This window comes from Aythya fuligula, chromosome 13 (genome assembly GCF_009819795.1).
Source record: "Aythya fuligula isolate bAytFul2 chromosome 13, bAytFul2.pri, whole genome shotgun sequence".
NCBI lineage: Eukaryota > Metazoa > Chordata > Aves > Anseriformes > Anatidae > Aythya > Aythya fuligula.
In genome coordinates, this window is record NC_045571.1 from 6,556,680 (window position 1) to 6,579,479 (window position 22,800).

Sequence of the window (22,800 nt, forward strand, 5' to 3'; positions counted from 1 at the left end):
TCTTAAGACTGGTCTTCCGCGGGATTTTTTTTTCATTCTCTCAGCAAAACATTCTTCACTAACCAATATCGGTAATTGAGGAGTTGAGCTCTTATATGGAATTAGTTACAGAACCACCTGACAATTTTGTATGTTTTTTTTTTTTTTTTTTTTTTTTTTTGACTGTACAAGGTTCTTATTTTCACTAATTGGCTCACTGGAAATACACTGCCCCTGAGTTACAACTGCATCCTTCCGCCACCACCTTAATACTGTGTGCAAAAATCATCCGCCTTCAAAATTTCTGAAGGTATACACCTTGTCTTTCCTCCCCACATTAGTAACAAGAATTCAGATAAAGTAAAAAGGAGAGAGATAATTCTGTAGCATTTTGCTTTTACTTCTTCATGGAATCTTTCCAACGCAACTTCACAAAAGCAATGTAGTCTTTTTCTTCTAAAAAGAAGATTAATTTTCCACAGACTATGTAGTGCAATTGGTTATCTTGTAGAAAAAAAATTATCTTCTTCAGCTCCATGAAAGGAAATGCTGAAATTAGTTCCAAGGTCTCAATAAAAATAGGAAAGAATATCCAGGTTCTTCTATAAAGTTTCTTTTGTGTTTAACACACAACACCTACAAGTCTGCCATTAATTGAAGAGTATAGAATCTGGGTCCTGGTTAGCCAGCTGTGCAATGTGCTTTAGTACATCCTTTTTGGTAATGATTCCAAGTAGCTTCCTGAAAAATTAAAACACATTTTCAGTGCATCAACATCCAAGGAACATATCCTTGCTCTTGCATAGCTTCTCATATGAGAGTTTTAACTCCTTGCAGTAGCTGCAGTACTTGTTTGGATCACAAGGCTGACTCTCCATGCAAAGTACAGTGCTTCTAAGCCCAGACAGATACTCTATCAGTATTTTATACTGAAAAAGATAAGACTTATAACCAAGACACGATTTTTATTAGCACCCACCTGCCGTCTCCAAAAAGATCGACCTAAATGTTTAGGACTGCATTTTAAGTGCTGGTAGTCTCAATAGCTACGCTTTAAGTATAACTAACTGATCCAACTGAAAGAGGTTCAGTGGTTTCAGGTTTTTTTTTTTTCCCCCCAGATTACTTTTGCCCTAACTGATATTCAGTTCTACCTATCAGAGGCCACTTGAAGTTCTGACTGAGATGCAGATGTTTAATCATCAAACGGTTTGATGTTGGAAGGGACCTTTAAAGTTCCAAACCCACTGCCAGCTTGCTCTCCTGCATGGAGTTTTCCTACTATAAACAGCCCAAAGACACCAACTAATCTAGCACTATCCATTGGGACTCAGGCCCAAGACTGCATCTACAGGTAGTAGTTTTTTGTTTTGTTTTGTTTTTTTACCCATTATGAGTAACCAGGCACTGGCGCAATCCAAGCTTGCGAAATATATCCACGACAATTTCCATGGGTGTTTGGTCTGTCACTGTAAAAGGACTGAGGTCCAGGATGCTCCTGAGTTTCAGCATGGAGGGGAAGCTTGGAGGCAGTGGAGGAGAGTGGTCAGTGAAATAAATAATTGAAGTGCTCACAATTCCATCCTGCTTCTTCCGGGCATTTTCTAGAAGAATAAATATTCGGTTAAATAACCTTTCCTTTTCTAAGTTGAAGAACATATCCTTTGCTCTCTGCCACATTGGAATGGCTTTAGAGGTCCATTCCTTCACTTCACTTGCACTGTTTCTCAAAACACGTAACGAATGACCTAAGCAGGCAGTGAAATGATTTGTACTTTTACCAGTCACTGATTTGGGACCTGTGCAGGGAAGCTGACTAATAAAATAAGTCTTTTTTTTTTTTCTTTAAATGCTTAACCTACTGGCTCAAGCTCTACGTCCCCTGACCAGGGTCAAGAATAGAAAAAAATCAACACGGTGTTAAGTACTTGACACCATTCAGGTATTTGCAATAGTGCCTACTCCTGCTCCATGGGCAATTTGGATGTCTGCTGTATCGCAGCTTCAATTTGATATTTACATTCCAGGACTCATTGGATTGGGAATGGCTTGGCATCTGAACACCAGACTGATATTCAGAGCAGGCTGTCAAAAGCTAAATCCCATTTTCCATGCATCCTGGATAAAAAAAAAAATTACTTTTAAGGAGTTCCAAGAGATTCAGAACAAGGCAAACCCAAGAATTCAGTCACACCATGAAGTATCCTAACAGAATGAAGAAAATAAATAGTATGATAGTGCACTTTTTCTGTATTTCATCACATTTTGTCGTAAGCATTTGACCAGGTACTTATCAGAAAAGCAATACTTACATACTCCAGAAGAATGTATTGTATGCAAAACTGACACTGACAATTTACCTTAAAAGAGGGAACACACGAGGTTGTTTCATAGCTGCAAGTAACTTATAGAAACTAATTGTGCCATGGTACAACCTCAGCTCAGGACCAACAATTCTAACCTTCCATACAGAGAAGCATCAAGCTGGAGCTAAGACAGCACATTAAACCACACCACAGAGCTCAGATGTGTTCAGCCCTTAATAACCATGCTGTTTCTGTGATCACTTTCTGCTTCTGTCCAAGGGAACTGCCATCCTCCTTCCAGCAAACGTGCTCTCACCTGCTCTCTTTCACCAGCATTTGTGTCCCCCCAGAGAGCCAAAACAGGGGACTGATCTGCAGGAAGGTAATTGAGCAATGACTGAGATATGTATGCAGCTGGATCAGGTCTTCCATCCAGCTCACCACAGGGCTTGCATGGATTCTGCCTGGCGATGGTGTAAGGAAATGTGAGTAGGCATGGGAGCAACTCCAGCTCACTCAAGCTTAGCATAGATGCTTGGAGCCTCAGGTCCAGCTGAATACAATCTATACAGACTAAACAGGCCCGGAGCATGGACCTTGACTCCCTTATACCCAAATCTTCATCGTAGAGCAAGTGCATTTTTTTTTTTTTTTTTTTTTAAAGACCTACACGTCAATGTACTCCTCAACCCTAACACACAGATTTCTCCTGCCTCATCAACAGAAGAAACACTGCCTCACACAACCAGCAAGAGGCAACATGATCACAACTTGTACTCAAACCTCACGTTTACAAACATTACTTACAGGCTTCTAAGCAATATGTGAGCAAGAGGAACCTAACTGTGCCCTAAAAATTGTAAAATACAACGCTGTTTCATACAATGCTGTTTCCAAAGGAACTCAACTCTCACGTCACAGATGAAAATTGCACGTGGGAGATGCCAGGACAGTGTCTACCAGGTTCTGCCACACATTGACTGCCTCAGAACAATGCTGGAGCACATGTGAAATGAGCAAAGATTGGGATGGCTTTCAGTGGTGCAGAGAAAGGAAAGACTCTCCTCAAAAACATCAGTATCAATATTTACAGGTTTGATAGCACCACCTCAGAAGTGACCCAACATTCAGTACACAAACCAGACTTTTTCCTCTAATTAAATAAAATAAGGTTTGAGACATTAGCAGTTAAGAAAGCCTTCTGCAGAGTCATCCAAAAGAAAAGGTGGCTTAGATCTCGCTGACAAGAAGTCTCATACTTCACAAGATTCACAAGATTTTTGCAGGTAGCACAGCCATTATAATTGCAATAGACAAGTCATGCTGTCCCTTCACACTCAAGACATGCAGGGGGATGGAGATGCAGGCTTCCATTAAGTATATCCACCATCACCACTGAGTGTTTAAATTCGTTAAATCAATTACAGTTGGTGCCATTTAAGGCCTCTAACTGCACTGTTTATCTGCATAGCATCTTGCCTTCCTGCACTTACCGATTGAAATGATGAGGTCTCTCCTGAGAACAAATCCAACCAGTCTTTGGGACTCCCGTGACACCACCACTGGGTAGCCACTGTACGTAGTTTCATTGATTATGGTCTCAACATCTTCTACTGTCATGCTGTCCTGAGTAATGACAGTCAGAGGAGGATCATTCCTCCGTGGTCTCATTACATCCATTGCAAGTGTCTTGTGCGAGAACTCCTCCTTGGCTTCCAAGAAAGGGTAGCCATTGAGACGAATGTGGGCATCGTAAATGCCTTCCCGCCCGATAGCATCAGCCATCCACTTGCTGGTCATGGCTGCTGCCATCAGAGGAACTATGTATTCCAGTCCGCCCGTGAGCTCAAACATAATGACCACTAGTGACACTGTCATTCGGGTCACCCCTCCTACAAACAGAACACAGGAAGACAGAAGACGTTAGCATGTTTTCGGGGATTTCCAACCAGTAGAGCTGTTCTGACAGTTGCTACAGCTGTCCTCCACCAATGCATCTAGGTAACGTACTAGATCAGTAAAAGGTTGTACTGTTGGACTCCTAGCTAGAAAATAAGCATCACATTCAGCATCGTAGTGGAAGCCAAACATGAACAGAACATACTGTTAAAACCATCTGTCTGTTCCAAAATATCTTGATTATGGGGCCTTCTGCTACTTTTTTTTTTTTGCGTCCTTTTGAGAAGCAACCTTAAAAGGCCATAGTCATTTCAAATCAGGTCATAAGAAATACCCTGAAGGCATGTGTCCTTGTATAGCACATCTTCTGAACTGCAGAGATCCATGAATGATGTGGTACATCTGTCCAAAACTTACTTCTTAAGACTACATATCAAATATTTCACGACAATTTGCTGGGAAGGTCATCCCATTACTTAAACACAAAAGAAAGTGAACTACCTGCAAAACAGTCTGTCATGCTGTGAAAGGGCCTTACACATTTACACTGATAGAATACATTTATGGAGTGATCCCTATGATAGGCCATGCAAAAAGACAAGTGGCGTCTTAACATCCTCTGGCTACTATCATTAATTTTCCTAACAACATGGCTTCCCTACATGGGAATCTAAAGTCCCTGGACAGTCTCATTTGTTCTAGCTGCATGTTCAGGAGATTCCCCATGGAAACCTATCATGTCCAGTGATAGGTTGGTGCTGGCAAAAGAATGCAAATAGAATAGGAAACACATTATATGTTCTACCACAAAGTAGACCAAACACCCAAACATGCAGCGTGGACTTAAAAAGAAATCTGTTGCTTACCCAGACATGCTGCAGCCCCAACCATTGCATATAGGCCTGGAGTGATACAGTCAGCTCCTTGACTGCACCAGCCACTGAAGATGACCCAGTCGTGGTGGTAAAAGGCCAGCTGCTCCATTGCTACTCCTAGCAATCTTCCTGCTATAGCACCTACTGCCATGCTTGGGATGAAGAGCCCCGAGGGGACCTATGAAAAAGCACATCAGTGAATAAGGCATTTCTCAGGGAGGCAGTATTCAAAGACTAGTGACAGAAGTTCAAACAAGACTGATTTAGAGGTTATTCTAAAGTTAAAAATGGCACAGATGCCATGCTTCATCATCTTTGCCCTTCCTGCACCAAAAAAGGTGGTGGGAGAACACCTCCTTGTATCCTTGGAGGGAACAAGGGACAGCACTGGGTATGCCAAATGCTGTCCCTCACTGAAACAAACCACACTCTAAAACCTCTGTAACAGAGTTTGAATTGTTTGCAGTTACTTCTTTCTGAGCAGGAGAAAGACCCACACAACAGTTTAGTGTGAAATACGATAGGCTTTCTTTTTTTCAAAAATTTTCCTAAAAATCAAAGTTTATTTCCCAGAATAATAAAACAGTTTCATTTGCACACCACTAACACTCCCCCGTGCCTTTCCAACTAACCACGTACTTGTACTTATTTATGAAATACACACGATCCTTCAAAGTGAGAGTGCCTGTAATTAGCACATTAGTGATACCCAGTAGGGTCACTGCCAGCAAGTTTCACCTCTGCACTTCAACTGTTCCTGGATTTCAAAAGCTCCTGTTCTTTGAAGTCAGAGAATCTCCCCCTTGTGCCTTTTACATATTTTTCATATAGCTTTCTCATACAGTGTATTTTTCCTCACAGTTTTGATGATTGCCCTTGAATGTCAGCAACAACCTCAGTACAACAATGAGGTGCAAACCTCTGAGGCAGGGTCACCTCTTTTGGACAATCCCTTCACGGGACTGTGGGACAGGGTAGAGACACTTAGGATCCATCTGATAAAGCCCACTGAGGGAAAGCTTGGACCTAGGCAGTATATCCACCACTCAGGAGACTGCCACTGAACAAGAGCAAAACAGTCTGACTGATGAAATCTTAAGCATTTACAAATGAGTATCTCAATTGCTTTGCAATTAGGAAAGGGGAGATATAATGGAAGTATCAAAAAGGCTTAAGTAAAGACAACTTAGAAGCATTCAATGTCTAGAAAATGGGCCATGAATCCCTAACCTAGCAGCTTCAGTGACTGCACATGGTGGCCACACACACGATAAAATATTTCTATTGTGCTCGGTTACTCACAATGGAACAAATAATTGCCATCTATCACCCCCCTACAAAGCACAATTTCTTCTCCTTAATAGGGTTTGGGGAGAAAAACATGTCTGTTTATTAAACAGATAAAATTCTAGGGTTTCTGCATCAGATGAAAAGAACATGAGCTGCTTTACAGGTAACTCTCACCTTCATGCCAAAGGTGAAGATTGTGATGAAGACTTTCATTATAAGGGCCAAAGCCAGCTGCCACATGGCTGTGTAAACTCCTGGGCCAGCAGCTCGGTCTGGCAGGTCATCCCCTTTGGTGCTGTTGAAGTCATTCACATACTCACAGAGCTTGGAAGAGTCCAAAATCCCACAGTCATTGAAGAGTTCAGAGATCAGCTCACTGGTGCTCATTCTGGTATACTCATTAGGGAAGGCCAGGATGGCTGTGATGGCAGTCACTACAAACACCTCCAGCACAGGGTATTTACCAAGCTTGGTTGTCTTACGTCGCCTGCACCAGGCAATGTTGCTGCGAATGAAGAAAGCTCCCCAAAGCCCACCAAATATTCCCAAAAGGACGAATGGCACAAGCTCCAGAAGATGCCAGGGCATGTGAAACTCCACGTAGAAGAGAACCAGGCGGCTGTTCCCAAAAGGATTGATGGAGCGCAAAGTAAACGCAGCCACCAGAGCAGCAAAGAAGGAACGCCATAGTGTCTTGAGAGGAAAATAGTAACTGACCTAAAAAAGGAAAAACAAAGCAGACTCAATCACTTGTTGCTACCCTGACTGGTGCCCAGTAACATCACTACTGCATGAAGTACAAGAAAGGACTGAGACTGGTGTGAAATGAGGACTGAAAGGACTACGACTGATGTACCTTCCCCTTCAGCCAAGACTTGATTATGAGGTCCCCTCTATACAGACTACAATGACCAGGATGGATCCTGGTGTGCATACTTGAAGCAAATGCCCTCTATGATTCCTGAAGCGTAGATGATTTACTCAGATAAAAGTTGCTACTAATCACCTATGAGCTGAAACCAGGGAAGTATTTGCCTTTCATGCTCTGCAAGGTCCAGAAGTGCCAAACAATGGTGTTTGCCATAGTAGCTGAGCACAACTATTGATCAGCTGAGCAAAACCATCCCACTCTTTCTCTGAGTTAGGCCCTGAAGCCAGAAATGGTGATCCATTTCATGTCTGGATCAAAAGAACATGAATTAGAAATTACTTGGTAAGAAAAAGAGTTTGATAAGCAAGGTAAGTTTGTTTTGAGGTACTCTGAGACAGAGCTGTCTGGAGAGAGTGGACATATGGAATGACAGAGGCTGTGGTTGTGAGCAGTCAGTGTTGCTGAGCATGGACAGATCAGGGAAAAACAGCAGGTTTACTTTAAAGCCAGAGATATACATCATTCAAAATAAATTCTACAGTATTCATAAGAATTACCTGAAACCCCAGTAAAGTTTAGGTTGCCTGGCAGACCTTGTAAATACACCACCAATCAGTATTCAACAGAGTCTCCTTTCCACACCCAAGCAGTTATGAGTGGACTGTATTTTAAAACCAGCGGGGTCAGTTCTTGCAATAAAACAGCTCACCAGAGCTAATAGAAAATGCTGGTGTTACCTCTTCCAGACTAAAGAGCACTCCTCCAATCGGTGCACCAAAAGCTACAGACACACCAGCAGCTGCAGCTGCTGATAAAACCTATGAAAGAAACTGAAGTCAGTCACACATTTTTAGCTCTCCCCTCAAAACCTTTCCCCTTTTTTTGTCGGATGTCTACTTAAATGTGTGCGAATTTTATATCCAATGATCACCGAATAAGCTAATGTCTGACTTGTTTTAAAGACAACAGGGAAAAGATGAACTGAGCTAATTCCCTAAGAAATATTCTAGGTGACCTTGGAGGTCTTTTTCAACCTTAAAGATTCTATTGCAATCCACAAATAGCTTTAAAAAAAAAGCATTGCCATTTAAACAGTTCCAACTCTAAATCAGTAGAGCTGACATTGATTGCAATTACCTTTTTCTTTTTCACCTGATTTCATGCTATGCTTGCACCCTAGATAAAGCTTTACTAAAACAGAACAGCAGCACTTCCATTTCCCAGAACATGCCTTTTGCTACATTTGCCTGCCTCACATCTGTACCCTTTCTCAGAAGAGAACAAAGTATAACTAGAGATGTCTTGAAGACACCTCACCTGCTCCCTGAGTGGATTCTGCCATTGCTGTGTTTAACAGAGGGTAAGTTGGCCAGTACTTGTAGGCATTTCACACTAATCATTCTCCAGTGACTTGTTCAGAAAAAAACCTTACGTTGTGAGGAAACACTTATGAGCTTCACATAAGATGTTAAATTGGTCCTTATACCATGTCCTTCACAACAGCAGAAGGTCCCTGGAAGTGAAGCCCTTCAGCCTACAGCTAGGTCCAAGTCCCTCAAACAGTCTTAGTCTATGAGGTTGTATGACAAATACAAGCAAACATTGCAAAACTGGGTGTGCAAAAGTGGGCTAGGACCAGTGAATGCTCCTATCACAAACGAGATGACTGCCTGTGCTGGGGAAAAGCTGCAGTGTCACTGACATTGCTTTTGCTCCAAAGAAGCGTTGAACTGAGATGCTCCAAGAATGTGCCAAAACAAGAACTTTTATTCATCACAAAGCACCAAACCCACCAGCTTTCCCATGCTATCTCAACAGTTTAACAATAGCACAGTATCGTTTTACCTCTCTGCGCTTGGCTTCATTCTTCCTGTACTTGGTGAAGAGATGACACAAGATATTTCCACAGCAGCAGGCAACGTGCACCAGGGGGCCCTCTTTTCCCAAGCTCAGGCCAGAGGACACCGCCAACACTAAGGTAATGGTTTTGATGATCAGCGTCCACTTGCCCAAGTAGCCTCTAATGATGAAACCACTTAAGATAGTTTTGATCTGGAAGTCAAGCACACAGAGCTCTACAGGCTTTCATTCAAGTCCTGGTCAGAGCTCCCGTTTTACTAGGCTCTCCCAGACCTGCCTTCAGCTTTCCCCTACAGTTTTCACAGTCCCTCCCCAAGCTATCAAAAGTAAAACACAGTCAGTAAAAATACCTCTACATGCAAAGACAGAAGGTGCCCTTTACAGAGGGTGCCCTTTGAGTCCTTCCTTCAGGACTGTTTTTCCCACTGAAAAATAATCTGATGCTGCTTTTGCAGTCTTCCACAAGTGGTGCACTTTTGTTTGTATCTCTTGTAGATTGCATTTACTTTTAGTAAAATTTATTTTAGTTTTTAAAGGGATTCTATGGAGACTTAAGTACTAGACACATTTCAGGAATACAGTTTGGAGAAGAAAGCATATATTAAGCCACTATACATTTCTAGAATATGGGGAAGTATTAGTCCATAGCAGGCAAGCATTATCTTTGGATGGTGGATCCCTACCCCACCTTAACACAAACTAACATCACCACCACCCCCCAAAAAACAAACAAACAAAACCAAAAAAAAACACACACTTTCATTCTTGCTCACCTCTGGAATTCCTGAGCCGCAGGCATACGGAGCAAAGCCCTTCACAAGTAACACAGCAAGAAGGGAGAATAACAAAGCCCAGATAACATACATCAAGTAGTTGAGAATATATGCAAAAGCCCCCTGTAATGCAGAGAAAGTTAACCAATTTGTATCACTTCAACTGAGATTACGTCAAACCAGTACACTGAAGCAAGCGCACAGAAATAGCAGGTAATCAAAAATACAGTTATCATCAGCCAAAAATAACAGGAATCGTAATAAGTCTGCAGTTCCAAGGACAAGTTACATTTGCTGGGTTACAGAAACGTGAGCCAACCACACTTCCGAAGACCACTTTATAAAATGGCAAACAAGTTATACAAATACTGTCCCAGTCAAGCTGGCTGCTCCACTGTATAGAACTGCCAGAACTTGGCTCTATCCAGAACACAGGACCTGAGCTTGTCTGGCATTCCTTTAAAGTGTTCATGGGCAAAAACATTCTCTAAGCAGTAAGTCTCAAATTGTAAATGTGCCGATGCTTTGCTTCCCCACTGAGGAAAATACGTAAGTAACTTGTTTATTCACACCCTTCGAAGACCCCAACATTCAAAGTTAAGTCACTGAAATATCTTCAGTTATCACTTCTGGCATATACATACAGATCATACCAAGAGACAATACAGGCTGGGGAAATGGGACATTCAGTGGCAAAAGTAGTTCTAGGCATACGTTACCTCTCCATGGCCAATAATAAGCTGTGACCAGCTCTTCCATTCGGGACACTTGTCTCTGTCTGTAAAGGTTGTGTTGGATTTCCAGCAGCAATGCTCGTGGTTAAACCAGAAGCCTGCTAAACACACTCCTTCTTTCAAATCTGTCATCCAGTGGGCAGATATGTCTATCAGACCTGCTAATGAACCTGGTTAAAAAAAAAAAACAAGGTGAAAACTTAATAACCATCTTATGCAGACTCACATATCTGAAGGTTACAGTCTGCCCCTACTTTGACTCACCTACCAGCAAACAGAGCGGCACTGATATTTTTGCCTACAATTAACTTTTATTCTTAAGGGGGCTAAAGGGAAGATCTGCTTAAGCATACACTGAAAAGAGTAGGTCACAAAACAAAGTGTGGCTAACAACATTTCCATGGCTGACCCCAGGAAACTGCATTAAAACCTACCCTAAGTCACTAGAAATTAATTCTTCTCAAATAGACTGAACAACGACATTCTAAATATATCATGGAAAGTAGACAGAGCCAAGGAGGGTTTTATGTTTCCGAAAAATATAAAACATGTAACTGGTCTCCAGCACAAGAGCTGAAATCCACAAGTTACGCTAACAACGCTAGGATTGTGCAAGGAATAACTTTGAATTTGGAGGAAACATTTCCAATCCCAATTAAAAACAGAAACCAAACAACTAACAAAGAAACAGAGGGGAAAGTTACAACTACGTCAAATAATACAATCCGAGAGTCAGTATGGAAAGTAATTTACATTTTAAAAAAAGAAAGCTTCAAGCAATCTTATATTTTTCTGTTAAGGAAAACTCCTACACCTCCCCCCCATAAATTCTGTAATTGGCTCTATTCTCAGGTAAAATGCCACGTTAACACAGAAGCCAGGAATACAGACCTCTGGTCTGCATGATCAGAGGCCCCAGAGGCAACGCTAAACACTTAGCAAATCTTCCAGTTAATGAAAAACTTGCTAGCAGCTTTCCTATGTAAATATTTAACAGAAGACTTAATTTCATCCCTCATGATGAATGTTTAGCTGCCTTCTATCAAGATTTGCATCCAACTGATTTACTACTTTTGCACTGGGGTCCAAAGTTTGCTTCTGAAATAATATAAAAGGTCTCAGCCAGTCAACCTCTGAAAGAAGCCCGACTTCCAAGAAATATTGCTCACCTTTTATTCTTAAGTATAGTGGGGGGGAATAAAATCTAATGCTCCTTGACATCAGCCTCTCCAGTGTCAAAGAGCATTCAGCAAAAATGATTCACAGCACGATACTTCCCTCTGAACCACCATTTTGCTACCTATTATTATTCCAGAGCTCTGTACCAGCATCAGATCAAGAACAGTCCCCAGGACAGCCTTCAGTCTGAGTTTTGTATCTTGGTATTTATACGAATAGGGTCTCAGGGCATTTAAAAATAACGCAGAGCCATAAGTATCAGTGTAGCTCCTCAGCCCTTGTTTCTAGGACAAAATCTCCTGCTTTAATGATATAACAGGGTTCATTTTAGGAATCAGTAGCAATGGTACAGAACCAGGTTTTATATTAAGGTTTGCTCTTACCTGCTAACAACCCAATGAACAGCATCAACAGCCAGCCAGAAAAAGCATCGCTCACGCTGTGTATCAGGGCCCATGTTGACTCCTTGCTTCTGCTGGTAATCTAGAAGAATTAAAAAAAAAAAAAAAAAAACAAAAAAAATCCATTAGGACACTGATCTAATTCCCTGTAAATAGAGTTACTTGGTAGCATTGTGTGTTGGAGGTACACCCCTAATGTTCACTACAACGATCACAGTACATTCCGTTTTGAGGGACAAGAGGGAAAACATCAGACAGGAGCTGGGTTTACAGCTGGTATAGTCCAATGCAGCTCCAATTCAAAAATGAACAAGAATTAATCAAGGATACTTCCACTCTTCCCAGCATTCATGTAACATATTCCTCTTAAATGTCTTTTGAATAAGAAGAAAAGAAATTCCACCCTTTAGTCTTTTTAAAATGTTTCTTGTTAGCAATAAGAAATTACTAGTAGCCTGATGCCACAAGCAAGTGTGAATGCTCGAGGGACCCTCATAGCACTTTGCCCCCAGCAACTTACCCGTGCTGCCTCACAGGTACTGACACCACACCAACTGGGAAGCAAACAGAAATTGTCACCAACTTCTTGTAGTCTTCAGCTACTCCCTCAATATTTGTAACACAAACTAACTGTTACTTCGAGCACAGCAGACTGCCAAGCGCTGCTTGCCATAAATCAGCCTCAGCCGGCCACAAGAAGGTTAGCAGGTTTCAAACCGACAGAGCGTGGATGAGTTATGAGTCCTGGAACCTACACGTGCTGATTGCATTTGGAAGAGGGACTCAGAGCCACACAGAGAGGCCTCAGGCCAGCGAGCTCCTCTGGCCAGGCCCTGCCAGGCTGGCAATGGCACGAAGGGGCACGAGCAGCCTGCCCGCTGCCCTGGCGCCAGCACACCACCATCATTCCCTGGTGACAAGGCACACTGAGGAAAACAACTAATTCTCACTAAATGAGAAAGAATCCTCTCTTCCTCAATGACTTTCATTTTTTTCCGCTAGATTTTGTCTTTCAAATGCTGCACGCTTCATCAGCATCACTGCTACTGAGGAAGGTGGGAGTTCAGGTGGTGGCCAAAACTATTGCCTTGGTATTTGTTTCAGTTTGACCAAACATACATCTCTTTGACCAGTAGTAATTTTTGTCTTCACCTGATTTCAACTTCTTCTGATAAAAAAAAGGCTTTCTGTAGATAGGGAATAGATTGTCCTTTTCCAAAGTCACAGACATCATGTTTGACACGTCTGTGTGTGTGTACGCATCTGAGAAGATTTGGAGTCTGTACTCATAATGCACTAATAGAAAGTTTGTTTTTTTTGGGAGACAGTAGGTATTGGGCTTGGGGCCTCTTAGTTGGGTCTGTACTTGCTCGGATTTGGGCACTGTACTGTAATTCCCACACACTGACCAGCAAGGATGGAGCTCGGCTTGTGCACTACAATTGTTTAAGATGAGTTGCTTTGTAAGGCTCAAAAATAAAATATCAAAGAACAGTTTGGCAAGTAAACAGCAAAGTTTAGTTCAGTTGTCACCCTCCAAAAGTTCCACCAACAAGGGTTTCTCATGAATCAGGAGCATGCTGGGAACATCAGTACTTTATTTAAAACAACCCTTGTGTTCGAAGCAGATTCCTGTATATGCAGAGAGCAATAAAGTCCCAGAAGCAGCATTTGTTCCAGTTTTCTCAACCATGCAGCACAAACTTCAGTAGGAAGACTATCCCATTTCTTTATCAATAAGCAATGTGTATAATGGAGTCATGGGTGCTTATATTCTTACATATAATCCATGGAATGGTAATATAATTCTTCTAAACAATGCGTGCATCTTCCATGGCTAGGATTGTAAGTTTTGATTTGCTTCAGAATTGAGCGAGTTTAACTTGCATAAAGAAATGAGTGATCAAGGCATGTAAGCCATATATCAGAAAAACGTATCATTAAAGCTTTTAAAATAAAGCCTTGGACAGAAAAGTAGCAATGGGTAAACTGCAACACATTCAATTTAGTGTTCTTTTTCCTCAAAAGGTAGAGGCTTTCAGTATCCCCCTTACAGCAATCTCTTGATATGTATCATGTAACTGGCTCCCTAGTAAGATAATTAGAACTCAGATTAGCTCTAAGCAAGTTAATAGTTCCGCCTTCGGTGCTAGCAAGGAGTAGTAAGAAATGTTACCTCTCTGTGCCTGTCCCGGTCCCTGGACTTCTCTCGCACCCAATCTATAGTGTTAAAATCTTCATAGGTCCCCACACCAGGAAGAGGTTCCTCCAGGAAATCCATCATTTTGCTTGTGCCGTTCATCTCTCCTCCATTATATGAGGAAAATCCTGATGGGGGAGCGAGGGGGGAAAAATTGAGAATTTCTTAGTTTTCCCCCTTTTTTAGAAAAAAATTCAAAAACATCACTAAAGTGCTGACTTCAGTGGAACAATACAGATTTCAGGGTAAGTAAACAGCTTACGAGCTATTCCTTCAGCTACATGCACCAGGCAAGCGTCCCAGGGATTAACTGCTCAGCACCCATATGCACGTCCCCAGCTTCAACAGTCCATAAGGAGATGGGCTCTTTTCTGGAAACACTTGTTCAGGAACCACCAAAGTAAACTAGTACCTAGACTGAACTGTTCCCTAAATCCAGGGCATACTGTGGCTGTACTCTGACCCTTGAGGGAAACAGTGGGGAAAGGAAGAAGGGAAACTGAATAAATATTTAAGAATTCCACCAGAGTTGAAGGGAGTTCAGTGAGATCCATTGGAAGAATAAAGCAGGAACCAAACTAAGACTGTGAATGGCAGCAGGGAGAAGCAAATGACCACCTGATCCTCCCCAGCCATCGCTTGAGGGGAGACAGTGCACACAAAGCAGATAAAGCAATCAGAGCTTGAGAAGAGCCCTGTTTTCCCGCTACCTGAAGAGCTTGCTGTCTCCTTCCAGGTCAAATAAACTCAGCCAACTACAAATCACTTGACTTTGTCTGATCTGCTCCAGCCCATGATGTTGAATAGGGAAGCTCCCAAAATTTGGGTCACAAGACAATCTCTTCACAGTTAGAAGCACAGCCCAAGGGTGTGGGGCAGGCACAGTAAGTGCTTGCAGAAAACTATTAACCTACAGTATGACAAGGGTTGACCTTGTCCATCTGGAGATGGCATACAAAAAGCTCTGCACAGCTTCAAACTCACGCTTCAAAGTAAAACCTCCTAAGCATCATTCCTACAGTTCCAACACCCTCTGCCAAGTAAAATAAATAAATAAATAAATAAAATTAATTCTGGACTCCATCACAGGAAGTGGGTTAAACCCTGCTGATTGGTGCTGTCTTTGTGTCCAGAAGCCAGGGCCCTGCCACCTTTCAGCCTATTCTTCTACCGCACGATTCCTCCTCCCATGAGGGCTTCCAGCTCCCGTGCTCCACACCAGGTGCCTCAAGGGAGATGTTTCCCCACGTCCAGCAGCTAGAAACAGCCATCGGGAAGCTGAGCAGCACCACTGACCTCAGCACAGATCAATTCTCTGACACCCCCGGCACTGGTGGTTAACCAGTGCTGCCTAACGGGCTTTACTGCCTAAACAAAAGGGATTTTTTTTTTTTCCAGCCAGTTGGGACAGAGACATTCAGCAAAGAGGGCCTCCAAATGAAGTAAGAGGCAGAGGAGGCAAATTGCCCAAAAGCACGGGGTTCAGTGAGTAAGGGGAGAGAAAATCCTGCCCAGCACCCTGCCCTCCTCACTGCTCACCTGAAGGAAAAGGCCGCCAGGCAGAAAAGCAGCAGAACAGAGCTGCCCCTATGGCTTCTAAGGCAGAAACCTTGGACCTGAGTGGTTTTTAACTCCCCTGGAAAATGTACTTAAATCTTTTCCACCTGGAAAACATTCACAACTCTATTCCTGCTTTTATTTGCTCCTAAAATAAAATATTGGCACCTTTGATCTGAAAAGAAACTTTGGAAATCCCACTAACATAACACTTAGTCCTTGCTCCTTTAAAAACCTGTTTCTTAAAGCCCCATTCAAGCAGTTTGACGGTGTTGAAACACATAGGGGTAGGTGGGGAAACAAAACAAAAGTCTTTTAAACTTTAGCCAGGGAAATCAAGGAGTTCCATGTCACTCTGTCAAGAGAACAAGTTCTTCCGTGCAATTCAGCCCAAGCTTCATTCTTTTGCTTGTGCAAGCACTGAGGCCTCTGCTCCAAGTCAATAACAACAGAATTCTTCATTAATTTTACTCCATGTATTTTTCTTGCTAAGCCACCAAATGCTGAAAGGGCAAAAATTCACTGGGTTACTGCAAGAAACAGTGTGTTAAATTTCAGTGGAGATGAAAGGTGCCCTACAGTATTTTCCAGTATACAAGTGTCCTCTTAAGATAAAATGATGCTACTTTACATACTGAATACTAATTTTGAAACTCCCTCAAGAAGCTTTTTTCATGCTACTTTCATTCCCAAAGGCTCTCTCAATGTCCCTAACAGCCAAAGAGCTCCTAAGCTTTACCTTGAACTGCTACGGTGCAGTTTGCTTCTTCATTAAAAAAAAAAAGAAAAAAAATCACACTAAAGAAAAATGACTATTTCAGAAGTACAAACCAGGAAGGGCTCCTTCGAACTGATAGCTGACAACACTGTTCTTTGCAGAGCTTTTGCTCTTCTGAACTGCAGCCTTCACTCACTGACAGTTATGATCCAAACCAAGCTCAAGTGAAAAAACACCTTTCCTAAAACAAAGGGTGTACAGATGAAGACACTCTTGGTAGAAAGGTTGATTTATTAGACTTGGGCAGGAGAATAAATCTAGATGCAGTTCTGTAAGACATGAAGTGTTTACAGTTATTCAGAGGAAAAAATAAAAAAGATAAAACAAAAACTGGGTCAAAATTGAAAGGCAGTAAATGGAAAAGTATTAAAACTCCCACATAAAAAAGATGATGTTTAGTATTTCATTTATAGAATCATAGAATCATTGAGGTTGGACAAAACCTCCAAGATCATCCAGTCCAACCTCTAACCTAGTACTGAGAGGTCCACCACTAAACCTTGCTACTAAGCTCTACAGCCACACGTTTCTTGAAGACCTCCGGAGATGGTGACTCAACCACTTCCCTGGGCAGCCTGTTTCAATGCCTTAGTGAAGTCTAGGTAGACAACATCCACAGCTTTTGCCTCATCCACTGAGCACGGTACCTTCTCACAGAAGATCAGGGTCATCAAGCAGGACCTGCCTTTCATAAACCCATGCTGACTGGGCCTGATTGCCTGGTTGTCCTGCAAGTGCTGCATGATGGCACTCAGGATGACCTGCTCCACAACCTTCGCTGGCACCGAGGTCAGACTGACAGGCCTGTAGTTCCCCGGGTCCTCCTTCAGGCTTTTCTTGTAGATGGGTGTCACATTTGCTAGCCACCAGTTGACAAGGACATCCCCAGATAGCCAGGACTGCTGATAAATAAGTGATGGAAAGCGGCTTGGTGAGCACTTCTGCCAGCTCCCCCAGTTCCAGCACACGGATCCCATCAGGCCCCATAGCCTTGTGTATGTCTAAGTGGTGTAGTAGTTCACTAACCATTTCCTCATGGATTATGAGGGCTTTATTCTGCTCCCCATCCCTATCTACCAGCTCAGGGGGCTGAGTACCCAGAGAACAACTGGTCTTGCTGCTAAAGACTGAGGCAAAGAAGGCATTAAGAAAAAAATAATAACGAAGAAAACAAGATCAGTCTCATAGTGCACTTGAAAAGTACCACAAAATAACCTACTTTGGGAAGAAAAAGAAAAAATCCTTTCTTCATTTAGGATAAAAAACAAAAAGGTTAAGTGAGTTTCTTCAGAGATCTCCCCAACCAGTGGAGTTCACAGACCATGAATCCAACCCACCCAACTTGCACTGTAAAGAAAACAGTACGCATTTGTTGAGAGCCTGGAAGTACTCTGCTTTCAACAACATTTTTGCACTCAACAGAAAATACACAAACCGGTATCAATGCTTTCAAAGACTTCCCCATTCAAGTATGCCCAGTGGAAATCCCAAGTACTATTCTACAGACCTGACAGACCAAAAACTCCTCAACCACCCATAACAGTGGCACGGAAAAACAATCTTGTGACTAACAGTAGAGGCAACAGATTCAGTACGTCCAGCAAAGGTTCCTTAATGCTGTTAAAAGCAGACAGTAAAGTCAGCATCCATCCAGACATTATTTAGGGGACAGAGATGAAACAAAAGGAACCACCATTGCAACATCACTTTTAGAACAGCTTCAGACAGAAACAACAAGAAGACACTATTGGGAGGTCTTTGAGGCTTTGCTAAGTGTGGGTGATGAGGTTTTTTTGTCTTTTTTTTTTTTTTTTTTTTTAATACCACGCCCAATTATCCTAAGACTACATTAATTCTGCCTTGAGAAATGTAAAATGAGATGAACTACCAGCTCCTGAACACACCTCTCAAAACCAAGCAGATCAGTCAAAATAGTCTGTTATCTTTTCTAAAGGAATGACCCAAACTTCTGGAAGTACAATAGCGTTTCAGACATCCATACTGGGGACAGCTCATTTTCACTGTTCGCTCAGTTTATTTGGGGACACTTACCACAGTCTTTCTTCAAGCTAAAAATTAAGGCCAAAGGAAAAGTATCAGAAGTGGTGTTAAACCAAGCTGACACAACACTGAGAAGCATTTTCTGCTGAAAGATGAGATTGGTGTCATTCCTTGCTCGATCTTCTGAAATAACTGCCCAGGCCCATGACTTTTAGCTGCCGTGGGAACCTCCTCCCAGCTCAGAGCTACCACAGAGCAACATGGACCAGACCAAAAGGGCACAGAGTCAGTACAAAGCACTGCTCAGCAAGCAAAAGGGGCTGCTGGAACTGAATCCTCAGGTCTGCCCTGTTAAACAGGGCCAAAAGTCACGCAGGTATCGGCCTCCACATTCCATCAATGCGGCAGCCAGCAACCGCACCGTGAGTCTCTGCAAGGAGGTCGAGCACAGAAAGGACAGTTCACCTTGACTTGCGTGCTCAGGAACAGTCAGGTGCATTCTGGAGACCGAACCTGCTCTCCAGACACTGCTCCCATTCAGTCCATGCCTAAAGTGACCGGATTTCACATCACCGAATCAGAACCCCGAAGTCCCCAAGCAATACACGACTACTTTGTGGCTGTGCAAGTGGAGAAGCAGTCTATTTCACAAAGGATAATGAGAAAACGTCCTTTTTTTTTTTTTTCCCTGATTAATACTAAACTATAAAATGGCTGACAGCCATAAATATTTATCGAGATCATATTTCCTGCCTCAGCTTGTTGCAAATAAGGAATGCTAGGAAATTCATATAGGAATAAGTCAGGAAAATCTGCTCAGTAATGCCTTGTCAAAACACAATCAAGATGATCCTGTAGGTCTCTCCAATTCCTAACATATGTACCTCCAAATCAGTATTTAAAACAAGAGACAGCAAGTTCAATGCAGTCCTGTCAGAGAAACACAGCTCATATTTAAACAGATTTTATTTTTATTTCTGGATCACCTCTTCTTCCCTAAATGGGTTAATGCTCCATTTTAGAGATTGCCTTTTTTTTTTTTAAAGCCAGGAACAGTGCTCTTTAAAGTTACAGGCATCTGTCATTTGCAACACAGGAAACCTGCAGCACTTAATTAATTGGCCTGCCAGCACAGCACCTGCAAGAGAAGTGTCCCTGTCCTTTTTTCCCATAACACATATGGAAAAAGGATTATATTTTTTTTCAGACAAAAAGGAAGAACTGCCGTACATGATCATCACACAGCAGAAATCTGACAGACCACCCTGGCTGCTCACCCTTTGCAATCAAACCTTCCGTCTGAGGAGAAACCAGAGCAGCTTGAGAGCCGTGAGCAGCAGTTTGCTGCCTCACAGCCTCTGCAGTGTGCGTCTCCAGGCAGATGTGTTCCCCTTCCTCCCTGGAAACAGTCCCCTTACCCTCACAGAGACGCTCCTTTTCCTGCAGAAGGACCTTCACCAGCCCATCGCACGGCGAGGCAAGTCAAGGGAAAACGGGTGTTGTTTCCTCTACGGCAGCTCTCGCTTCATCCTTTTCCCTCGGACTCAGGTGAAGACAAACGCGGGCAGCGCTAGGCTCTCCCTGCTCCCCGAGCATGTCGTCAGCAGCCACCGTCACATGAGCCAGCCCTTCCACCGCCTGGAAGGGGCAGGATCAGCACAAGGGAGAGGCTCCTGCTTGCAGGCAAGGAAGAAAGGGCAAAGAGCAGACTTACATCCACAGATTGCGGCTCCTGATTTATGGAAAGAGGTCTCATCCTGAAGCTGCTCCTCTGACAGCATTCGGGACATGTTGACTGGCAGCACACGTTCCCCAGCATGAATACCCGCCTGCTTGCTGAGCTGCACAGGCTCAGTGTGCAGATGGCTGAAGCTGACTGCGCAGGGGTTTTGAGATGCTGAATAACTTGTTGCTAACGCTCTTCGCTCTCTGAAGTCGGGTGGGTTAGAGCTGCACACTGAGAATTTCCAGATACCCTTCACCCCAATGATCCAGTTCCAAAGACTGACAAAAAGTGCCAACTAACAACCTCATCCGCAGTCTGTCTGTGGAGGGATGACCTCTACCACAAGCACTGACAGTTAAACGTGTCAGATGAGACAGCAAGGGCTACGATGCTCCTGGCACACGTGCCTGGGACCAAGCCAAACTACATCGCAGGAAAACAGATCTAGTAGTGGAGTTTCCTGAGCGGGGGGGATCAGTCATGGATGCACTGCAAAGTCTTTCTTCTCCCACTTTGTCAACATTTTGCTCATTAAAAGGCTAGTGGCAATGCTCTTTGCTTACTGCCTTCTAGCAGGCAGACAATTCATTTATTTTTTTTACCCTCAAGCAATATGTCATTGTGCTGTCTGCAGCCCCTCCAGGGCCTCATCAGCATTATTTATCTTGCCATTCAATATACATAAGAACTCAAAGGGGCTCGTGATTAAGTTTTCCTGGCTTCAATTACTAGTGATAACTTGTCATTTAAACCTTGTCTCACAAGTCTGACACACTACACATTAACAAATGTTAACTTTGGTCTTATCGTTGTGCCGGGTGGAGGCTCAGCAGGGCCTCCTACTGCTCTGGCAATATGGAATTCAAGGACAAATGCAGCTGAAGAATATGCCAAAAGCACTGCCAGATGAAGCAACAGCAGTAACATGTGGACTTGCGGGTCTGAATTTAGCAAATGCAGCTGCAGAGAGCTGACAATACCACTTCCACCAGATGTATTCAATGTTATGGTTCCAACAGCAGATCTGGCAGCCAGGACTGTCTTCAGCCTGTCTTCAGCTGGTCCTCTTCTCACAGCCCCATGTATTAACTTATTATCCTGCTTATTAGCTTATCCTGCAACACTTTTGAGAGTTAGAGTAGTGTTAGGAGTATGCTCTATTCTTCCCTTAGAGCTCAAAAGAAAAAACTTCTTAAGTCGTACAACAAAAGAGAACTTTCCAGCCTTTAAATGTTTTAAGTCTTTCTTCTAAAGAAATGGGGAACACAGTCCTGCTTTTGTCCCCTACAATTTAAAGTACATCCAGAGGCTACTGTGATACCCAAGCACCGTACCTTGTTCCTCCCATGCCCAGTACCTGCCTCACCACTGTGATGAGTTGAGGAAGAGCCATGAAAGAAAAGTGCAAAATAAGTTGGCATCACTGACTAACTTACACACCCAACCAGAACTACTGTTCAAAGAAAACTATCTGTAGATACAAATTTAATAGTTTGGAAAAGGAATATCAAGTACAACTTACCTTCATAACAACAGAAGCAAGAGCTGAACTAGGAGACTTGGTATTTGCTAAGGCATCTGTTCCAACAGAGCTTTTGTTACAGGAATCAGACCATGTAAATCTTGCATTTCTTCCAAAAAGCAACAGGACCACAGACATAACTGACAATGTATTTGGGTATCCCTGAAGCTTTTTACAGAATCTTCTTCAGAGGGTCTTACACAAATAAAGCTTTCTGGGAATCACTGGGTAAGTTCTCCCACAGAAGACCAACTGGATGAAGATACAGGCTGCTAATGGCTAAATGTGCTGGTTTTCCAAACAGGAGAAAGGAAATGGTGGAATCATCAAAGTTTGATTCTCAAGCACATTATGTAAAAGCAAGGAGACTTATCTGTTATTATTTATTGACAAAATGCTGAAGTTCAAACAAAAAAAAGATAAGAGTAATATATTGTGCTACTCATGGTGACTTTTCATTAAGGCAGACAGCACAGTACAAGGCATTAAAAGTACCTGTAGTCTTGCAAATCATTTCAACTGAACCAAGCCTGAAGAACTCAGTATCTACAACTATATCAAGCTCTCATAGAACTCAAGACTTCAGAAAGGAGGTGCATACATGCAAATTCCAGTTCGGAACAAAGTCTCACACTCTGTATAGGTCCTGTGAAAAAGATATTTTTCCAATACAAGCATCACATGTTACAGGCCACGTGCAAGGCTGCCGCTGCCCATTTCCATAACACAGCAAGAAAATCCTACCTCTCATTAGTCAGGGCTCTTGAGGAAAGCATGAAAGAGCACTGGCTGTGAAATGCAATCCAGATATACAAATTTATCAAAGAGCATGTGATTCTTCTTCAAGTC

General features: G+C 42.7%; 1 protein-coding gene across 5 annotated transcripts in view; it reads right to left on the reverse strand.

Annotated features, from left to right (window-relative positions):
- Positions 1-133: 133 nt before the first annotated feature.
- The window catches only part of LOC116494373 (H(+)/Cl(-) exchange transporter 5), a 45,231-nt gene continuing 22,564 nt past the window's right edge, over positions 134-22,800 (reverse strand). For 4 of the 5 annotated variants that reach the window (XM_032196239.1, XM_032196238.1, XM_032196240.1 and 1 more), the window contains 11 exons: positions 14,344-14,495; positions 12,150-12,249; positions 10,573-10,757; positions 9,854-9,976; positions 9,066-9,272; positions 7,958-8,038; positions 6,524-7,066; positions 5,051-5,237; positions 3,779-4,177; positions 1,367-1,583; positions 134-720 (listed from right to left, as the gene is read on the reverse strand). In XM_032196239.1, the coding sequence (XP_032052130.1) occupies positions 630-720; positions 1,367-1,583; positions 3,779-4,177; positions 5,051-5,237; positions 6,524-7,066; positions 7,958-8,038; positions 9,066-9,272; positions 9,854-9,976; positions 10,573-10,757; positions 12,150-12,249; positions 14,344-14,495 (2,285 nt within the window). In that variant the 3' untranslated portion in view covers positions 134-629. Of the gene's footprint in view, positions 721-1,366; positions 1,584-3,778; positions 4,178-5,050; positions 5,238-6,523; positions 7,067-7,957; positions 8,039-9,065; positions 9,273-9,853; positions 9,977-10,572; positions 10,758-12,149; positions 12,250-14,343; positions 14,496-20,121; positions 20,282-22,800 lie in introns of those variants that run through there. The other variant, XM_032196241.1, reaches the window with a different exon arrangement.